Genomic DNA, 9,345 nt, shown 5'->3' with positions numbered 1-9,345 from the left:
GAGCGAGTCAAGAGAGCTTATCAAAAGAAAACACGTAGCTTAAAAAGATCCACTACCCAACTAGTTCTTATTCCACCAGCTCTGGAAAAAGATCTCTGAAAAAAAAGATTCAATCCTATATATTAGTACTAAAGACAACTGTTACATTTCTACGAAGTTTCTCTTCCGAGAGCACTAGACTCTAAAGATTTTTTAAATAATGGCCCTTATGAGGTACTAGTTTTTAGTATTAAAATAAACTCAAAGCTTGTAACAAAAGAGAATATAAGTACAAATAAAGATAGTCTACTTGTATTGGCCATGCATGTGATGTCTGAATGGGATTTTGAGTTTCTATTTTTGTACTACTGTGGTTTTGCTGCAGTCCGTGATATGCCAGCAGAGTAAAACCAGTGTAATGAAATGGAGAATTAGGATGGAAACACACATTAGGATTTTAAGCCAAATGGAGCAGGTAGTGGTTTACTTCCGCCCACTGCTGTCCTTTTGTGGGGAAAAAACAACAGTAACTTGCCTAACAAAAGAAACCTAGGTTTAAAGCTCTGCCCTATTCTCCCACTAGTGCTACTTGTAATGCCTGGTTGGCTGGTTTCCTCCTTACATTAACTGTTACCATAACAGATATGCAAAAGTAGGCTTCAGTTTAGATAGTGTCAGCATATGGAAAAATCCCATGTAAATCAGGATCGTTATCTGATTTATCTGATACATTTCTTCCAACCCTAATTACAAATCCATTGACTTCAGTCTCTTCCAACAAGCCATGAAGTGCAGATAAGCAGTTGGTGTTAGCTTAAATGCAGTGATGCTTAAGAAAAGTATTTATAAAAATGAACAGACTTTTTATATGCTGCCCTTTTGAATTACCCAGAATTATGTACAATAGGCTGGAGATATTGCAATCATCTTAAAGAGGGAATTTTTCTCCATCTTTTTCTTCATCTTCCACAATCACTGTCTGCTTCTCTTCTCTAAGCAATTTAATACCTTAAAAGAAGAGAGAAGGGGGAACCAAAAGAAGAAAAAAGTTTAACAAAGTGAGTCTCAAAATCTTTTGGATCATAAAGCCCTTTTTCAGTATCTTATGCTGCTGTGTAACCCTAGGATTCCATATTATGTCTAATAAGAAAGTTAGCTTTATGTCACTGCAATCACACTGGAGCCATTTTCTCTTCCTTTCTGTCCTTCATTTATGGTTTCCCTATTCCTTTCTTCTATTTTTCCATTCTTCCTTCTCATTCACCCTCTATAAGTTTGCACTTCAGTTTAAAAAATGTCAAATGAACACATTCTAATAACAACAATTGTACATCCTCAGAACTAGTGCCTTGTTGAAGCAGCTAGCCCACTGCTGTTTATTCTAGGAATTTGAACTGTTTGTAAAAAGTATGTTAGGTAAAGCAATATACTTACTCTCCTGAATAATATTTTAATCTCTCTACATATTGGTAATTGTGGTTGTGTAGGGTGTTTTAAAATTATAATTTGGTTTAGATTTTGCTGTTCAAGATTCAAGCAAAATCTCATTGGACTCTGCTGCTCCAGTAGGGAGCAGCAGAGTCCAATCCCCGCATTGTGCTTCAGGGAAATGCCAGGTGACCCTGAGCAGCCTGGGTCAGCCAATCAGAGCTGCCCTCTGCACTGCTGCCATTTGTCACCAGGCAGATTAAATGAGTCTACAGAACAGGCTGAATGTGTGCACAGGGCAGCCTCCTCCATCACCACCCACCATCCCCCATTTGTACAATGTCAGCACTGCAAGCTCTCCACTCCTTGGGGCCTCAGCATTCAAATGTCTGTAAATGCAGCTTGGGTAACTTTCTCTACCAGGAGAGCAAACCTGGGAGAATTCTCCCAGGCTATTTGAATGTGATCATGCAGCCCTAATGTCAGCAAGTTGTAAATAAAAAAAGATGCACCAGGATCAGTGCTGAACACGTTCATGTATATCACTAAAAATATTGTATCCAGCACCAGCTTTACAGAAGTTGGGGGCCTGGGCAGGGGCTTAAGCATGGACCCTTTCTCTGCTCATCCATACTTTGAATGGGATTTGCATGTTAGCTTAGTAAGGCCCTGGGCAGTTGTCCTGGTTGTTGACCAGCTGTTATTGTACCAATATGTAGGGCCCTACTGAATTCATGGCAGAATTGGGCTGCACTGCAGCTTCTTTAATCCTGTGTGCCCCTCCACTGCTTATTGGTAGACAGGCCCTGCTTGTGGCTTGCTCCCGATCAGTGGGGAGGTGAAAACTGTGGTTTAAATATGATGCCATTTTTTGCCTCTCGACACTGATGTGCCAAGGGGCCCTGGCAACCCTGCTGCTTGCTGCTGACTGGCAGGGAGGCAAAAATGATGCCACGTTTAAAATTGATTTGCCCTTCCCTGCTGATCAGGAGCAAGCTGCAAGTGGGGTCCCTCCACCAATCAGTGAGGGTGGGGTATGCATGGGGGAACCTACAAGATTAAAGGAGCTGCAGCACAGCCTGCTTCTGCCATGAATTTGGTAGGGCCCTACCTATATAACATGACAACAAGAAGAAGGATGGCATGAGAGTTAGGGTTTTTAAGAGATCTGTGTTCTGTCAGCTGTGGACTTGCTATATAGCCTACCACATAATGTGTCTGTGGGCATGTCTACATCAGACGCTGACTGCACAGTAGCCAAACAATACTGTGCAGTAGCGTGTCACAACATGAGCAGTGCTAATCTGTGACTGTGTAGTATTATTAGGCTACTGCTCAGTAGCGTCACTTAAAAGATGTTTTCTGGTGCTACTGCACGGTAACTCTGGTTACTACACATTTATTTAGTACTTGCTTATGCATAAGTACTAAATATATGCACACTAACCACTGCACAGTAGTGTCTCATGTAGATGCACCCTGTAAAATGGGGATCCTTGTGTATCCTATGTTTTGTCCTTTTTCTGGCTTCTCTATGTAGATTGTAAGCTTCTCAGAATATAAACTGTCTCTTCCTATGTCTATAAATAGTGCCTAGAACAATATGATCCCAACAACAGGTGAGGCATTTATGTACTACAGTGATACCAAAATAGAATACAATAAATAAAATTAAAAATAACCTTCTTAAAATGGAATGGATAAAACCAGTCATTGGGTCCAATGTGAATGGGCAAACGGATGAGTTTTATTTTTGCTTAACTGTCCATTTCCAGTAAAAACCAACAAATGGCTTCTAAAAAAATGTTTTACATCCACCTTTCTTGGTGTGTTACTTAATATATTCCAAAAACAGGATGAGGGAAAGCATGACTTGAGGTCAAGAAAATCACCTGAATTCAATCTTCTGCTGTTGCACTTCAGCATGCCAAGTTGTTCTGTCAAACCAACTTGTTTTCCTTCTTTCTGTGTTAAAAGCCCTCTCATAATGAAATATGTCACGAAGTCTGAAAATAGAGCAAAAGAAGCCATGCCATACAGAAAGGCATTCTTCAGCTCTGGATTCTCTTCAAGAAGTGATAAGTTAATGAACAAGTTTTGCTGACCAAAAGTGCTATTAATTTAACTCAGGTCCTGCTTTCTTACTGTTCAGCTTATTTTACTGTAAAAGAGAAACAATTCAAGGGACTAAAGGGAAGCTAGTTCTTTTTACATAATTTTGAAACACAGTGGGCATGTCTACATGTGCCCTTGACTGTACAGTTGGACTGTGCTAAAGCAAGTACTAAATGACTGTGCGGTACCCACTGGTACTGTGCAGTCCCAGTGGTGCACAGGTTGTTTCCTACACTACTGCACAGTAGCAGCAGTATCATAGTTAGTGCCCACTGGGGCTACGTTGCCACAGTTTGTCACTATGGTGGCATAGTATCTCATGTAGACACACCCACTATGGTGTATTTTTTCAAACAACCATTGCATAGCTGATGCTGTAAATTAGTGGCAGGGATGACATTTTCAGATCTGTACAGGAAATATTTCTATTTGATATCCAGACTTCTACTTCTATTTATATCAAACCAAACAAAATATAGACATGCATATTTATTCCCTTTATATCTGCATATTTTCCCAAATGCCCCGTGCATTATATTTGCTACATAAAGATGATCCAATTGTTCTAGTGACCTGGCTGAAATTCTTATTTCACCACAGATTGGCTCTGTGACTTCCTTCTCTAAGGGGATTTAAATCTACAGCTGCTATTTCCCGGGGCAACATTGTAATAATCAGACTATAGGCAATTCTGGGAAGGATTTCCTCAATATCTCCTGTTCAATATATTCTACTTTACAAAAATAATTATTCATTGGCACACCAACGGGAAGCTAGGTCTCCCCTTCCCAGATGAGTTACCTAATCACACTTTCAGCATTCTGGCCTTTGTGGACCCCATTCCTGGCCTCCTAAGGGCATGTCCCTACCGCAGCAGTGGTGGTTCCCAATGAGGAAAGGGGTGATTGTGAGTATGTCTGGCCACCTGCAAATACTTTCCAAATCTCACAGTTCACCATTGGACTGCTCTGGATTCATTCCTCCAAACCTGTTTTGAGCCCTTGGTTTCCAGCATGCTCGAGAGCAGTTGCTGGGGATGAGTCCAGAGTGGTCTCAACGGCAAATTTCAGGTCTGGAGTGTATTTTCAAATGCAGGTATGCAGGGTAGAGGAGGGGCATGCTTGGCCCTGTCCTTCCTGGAACCTGCTGTGGCCAGGCCATGGTGCAGACAAGTCCAGACTCCTCATGCAGTGTATAGAGAGTCTATGTACCACCCTTGGGGATGAGAAGTCCCCCAGGTGACAGGACACCTAAAATTTGGGTAGTATAAAAGGAAAATGAAACTATAAATCTGATCTGTAACCCTGTCCAATTCACTGCTGTTTCTGTCTAAGAATCAAACAATCGTAAACAGTAAACAGTGCATTAGGATTACTAACAGATGTTCAATTAAAGGCATGATGGCATTTGATACCAGATCCCAACTATCATGCCTTCTGTCATGACACATGCATAGCAGGAGGCATGATTTCAGATTGGGTATCAGGTCCCAGTTGCACTGTATTGCCAGTGCAGGGGGAGCCCGAGATCAAGTGGTGCTCCTGTGGCTGGGAACACAAGTCAGCTGATCGAGGTTCTCCTTTGTGGGAGTGCATGAAGCCCTTCGCTGTCAGCTGATTAGGGCTCTCAGCCATGAGACCACATGACAACCAAGCGCTCCATACACTCCCATGGCAGGAAGCCCTAATCAGGTGACCAGTGCTCCCAACCTCAGGAGCATATCAGAGCCCTTCAAGGCTCCAGTGCTGGCCAATTTAAGGTGTGATGGGAACCAGCTACAACATTATTGCACATTTTTTGTGTAATAATTTTGTGGCTTACTCCCTGTTATTGCACTATTTAATTGAATGAATGCCTGACTTAAGATATGATTAACTGGTTAATCATGTGACATGTCTTAAGTGTAAAGTCCACAAGGGGCATAGATGCTCATCACAATCTGGAGCAACAGTGGGGATGGCCACAACAAATAATCACCTGTGTGCTGTTCCTGACTCCAAGCAAATCGCTGCAGCTTTTTGCCTAATTTTCCCCAAGAGGGTATAATGAGCATTATATCATTCAGAATATCCCATATATATATTCTGCAGGTGACAGATCATCTATCATATACATGACTGCCAAGAACTTTTACTATGTAAAGCAGTGTATAAATCAGAAGTTGTAGTAGTATTTTGCCCCAGAACCCTGCACTGGTGAAAAATCTCTGGTGCAAAACTGGCCCATCGAGTATTTCAGTGTCAAAGGTCCAAACTCAGAACCATGCCAGAGCTGCACTGAGTTGACCTCAAAGGGAGGATGCAAAGGCAAAAGTGGCTGCAAGTTAACTCTGTGTCTTCTGGATCAGCCATATCCTTAGTGGTCTGTAGTGAAATGTAGAGTATTTTCAGCATTTCTCAGGGGTACATCTAGCTGCCTGTAGCTTGAAGAGCTTTTCTGGCAGAAGGCTAGAGTTTTCCAATCACACTTCTTGAACTGGGGCTGGGATGGAGGAGTGTAGTACTGCTTGGTCACATCTACACATGCAATTAATGCACATGAACAAACTCCAGAGCTTATTGCTCTGTAGTTTACTGCTCCCAGGCACCACATCTTCACGTACACCCACAACTGCAGCATATATGGGTTGGAGCAGTCCTGGCTGGCAAAGAGCCCAGAGGGTCAGCCTGCCAGCCTGGGGCAGCTCCTCCCAGCTCAACTTGCTGTGGAGGGGCTGAATGGGGCATGAGGGTGCTTCAGCATGACGCTAACCATCTAGCAGTCCTTGCACGGAAGCATCCTCATGCCCCAGCCAGCCAGGATAGCGTCTACGCATACACTGCTGTGGAGTAAAAAAACACAACAGCAGGATAATATTTGTATTTACAAATACCATCCTGCTGTGGAGTTAATTAATTTACTCCAGCCTAATAGGGGCACACATGTAGACACATGGCATTTCCTGCGCAGCTAATTTGTCTACTGCACCATAAATGTCTCATGTAGATGCACCCCTTAAGTGGTTCTTTACTTTCCTTATAAAGGGGGAGTCCTGAGGGAGCTGGTTAAGCTTTTACACTTACAGAGCAATGCAGCAAAGGGGAGGATAAGTGCCTGAGACTGTATTCTTATAATGATCTCTACTCCCATTAGAAATTTTAAGTAGCTATACTTCAGGAAGAATTTCACTATAGTTACACTTGTATTTACATTCTTGTCAAAACCCTCACTCTGTAAGGCCTCTTCAGAAACACTTAATGTTAATTGCTTACAGTGTTAATTGGGGATGGCAACAAAGAATGTTTCAAATGTTGGTGTAAGCCTAAGTAATCCTAAACCTGATCTATCACTTTTAACTGTCTTGTGAAGAAAAAGCCACATCTGAACTGTGGCTATATTGTCTCTCTTATGCCACATCAGGAACCCAATGTATTGGCTGATTAAATTTATTTAGCCGTCCAAATAGCTGGCACTTTCCTATGGTGGTTCACACACTATCTATCATTTTTCTTTTTATATAAATAGGTGTAAGGTCTTTAAAATTCTGGCCTGTAATGTCTCTGTGACTCAGTTTTTCATCTGTAAATTGGCAAGAATAATATTTTCTGTCTCCTGCCCCATTTTTTGTTGTGACCTCTTCCAGGCAAAACTGTTTCTTTCTAAGCCTAGGTACAGTGAGGTCCTGGATCTTCATATGAGGTGTTTATGTTGTAATACAGTCATTCTGGACATTGCTGAATGTTCGCATAACTCATTGCTACAGGATGTGGTGCTCTAGACCAAGATGGAGCTCCATGGCGCTTGGTTTCTATTTGTGAGCTTTAGCATTGATCTTAATGCTTAATCTCTCCGTACTGCCGTTTCCCATCTGTAACTATGCATGTACCTCGCAGGAGGTTTGAAGGGAAACACGTACTAAGTGTCTGGAAGATATAAAACATGATGAACATCATTCTACTTCCTGCCTTCTTGCCCTCAGTCCAGGAGTGGACTTGTTCAATTCAGTAAGAAGTTCACTTTGGATGTTCAGTCTGGCACATGGCTGGATGGTTTATGTCCAGAACAGGACTGATTCAGGTGGTCACAGACAGTCGGTGAAAAGTGGAGGAAGAAGGCAAGGGCTCTCACTTTCACCCATATGTATGGCCCGTCTACTTAATAAACTCACTGTACATGGGAGGCTGTGTTACTCTGGGCTAAGCCTAAAAAAGCAAAACTATGCCCAGGTGGTGTCACAGATGAGCATGGAAGAGGCTAACTATCCCTGCCTCTCAGCAGTGCTAAATAACCCACCTGAAGTTACCTTCTGAAGTCTGTATGAAACAACATGGCTTGAAGGCCCTGCTGCTGGGTATGACAACTTTACTGTGTAAACACATACTATGTGATATACATTTGTGCAGACAGCCATTGGCAAAAATTAATATCTGTTAATTAAGCTCTATTAGTTAAAGCAGCTAGTCTTTCTCAGTGCTGCTGGTAGCATCAGAAGCATTGGCCTTTGGTAGTGACTAGGATGGAGACACATTAAAAATAATGAGTGAATGATGAAGAACTGTGTGCGCTCCTTGGGCAGCCCACACCAATACAGGCAGCTGGGGACTGAACAGCCCTTTTGTTTTTATTTGATGCCCTTAACTGTGCTGGGGCTTCTCAGGTCTCCAAGCCTATAATTGAGATTTTATTTTGCACAGCAGTCCCGCAAGAGCTGGTTTTATTTATTCTCTGTCTGCTGCCTTGTAGAATAACCCTCAAAGTAAACAAGCTGTAAATTCTAGATGAGTCCTTTGCCACAGTGAGTCACTCTTTCATTTTAAGCATGGCACCCACAGTGCACACAGTAGATTTTTGTAAATTATGCATCCTTGAAAGGGCAGAGAATAAAACCAGGCTCAGTGACAACTAAGCATGCAAGTCACCCTATCCATGCCACCCTAGCATGATATGCATTAGGGATTATTTTCTATTGTGCAAATGAATCATGTCCTCCTTGGAGGAGTACGTACCCACAGAAAGACAGCTGGGAATGTTGATTTCAAAAGGAGATTGTAATTACCAAGCTGTTGTGATTGATTTCATAGAGGATCAAGGGGGTCTGACTCATCAATAGGTCAGCTCTGCTTTTAAAATTAAATGTCACTTGAGTTGTGTTGGCATAGAACTGGAGAAATGCCTCATAAACCAAGCCTGGATTGTGCATGTGAGGGCCCCTCTACATGTGCAGATAAAGTTGCGATAGGATTTAACCTGTGATCCAGACAATCACACCTCCTGCCATAACATGTTCATGGCAGGAGGTGTCGTTGTGGGATCATGAATCCGATTCCATCATGCCTTACTTTTGGTGCAGGAGAAGCCTGAGCCCAAGCTCCCTTGCACTAGTAAGAAACAAGCTGCCATAGCTTGTATTACAGTGTCCTCAGTGAATGAGGCTCCCAGCTGTGGGGAGGTCCCCATGTACCCCTACAGCTGGAAGACCACAGCTGTTGCAAGCTACCAGACTTATGGATGCACATGGGCCCCTCTTTCCAGCTGGGAGCTCTAATCAGCTGATGGGGCTCCAAGCCACAGGGCGCCCTGGCCACACGTTCAATTAATGGCATGATAGGAAGCAGCCACAAAGTTTTTATACCTATTTTGCGGAATAACTTTGTAGCTTATTCCTCTTTTCATCACATCATGAATTGATTGAATGTGTGGCTGTGTGATCACTTAAGTCCTGATTAACTTGTTAGTGTGACACGTAAATGGGGCCTGGGTGTACACATCCGTGTGTGTGTGTGCGCGCGCGCGCGCACGTGTGTATGTGTGTATTATCAGCAGTCATATTGTCAAGGGCTCTGA

At 42.6% G+C, this 9,345-nt stretch overlaps 1 protein-coding gene across 2 annotated transcripts in view; it reads right to left on the bottom strand.

Annotated features, from left to right (window-relative positions):
* Window positions 1–821: 821 nt before the first annotated feature.
* PPP1R17 (protein phosphatase 1 regulatory subunit 17) overlaps window positions 822–9,345 on the bottom strand; it is a 28,344-nt gene continuing 19,820 nt past the window's right edge. The window contains exon 5 of one of the 2 annotated variants that reach the window (XM_006020838.3): window positions 822–987. In XM_006020838.3, the coding sequence (XP_006020900.1) occupies window positions 908–987 (80 nt within the window). In that variant the 3' untranslated portion in view covers window positions 822–907. Of the gene's footprint in view, window positions 988–3,117; window positions 3,414–9,345 lie in introns of those variants that run through there. The other variant, XM_025200587.1, reaches the window with a different exon arrangement.

The sequence above is a fragment of the Alligator sinensis genome, unplaced genomic scaffold (genome assembly GCF_000455745.1).
Source record: "Alligator sinensis unplaced genomic scaffold, ASM45574v1 scaffold86_1, whole genome shotgun sequence".
Classification (NCBI taxonomy): Eukaryota; Metazoa; Chordata; order Crocodylia; family Alligatoridae; genus Alligator; species Alligator sinensis.
The sequence above is the reverse complement of the archived record's forward strand: the minus strand, read 5'-3'. Positions and strand labels throughout refer to the sequence as shown.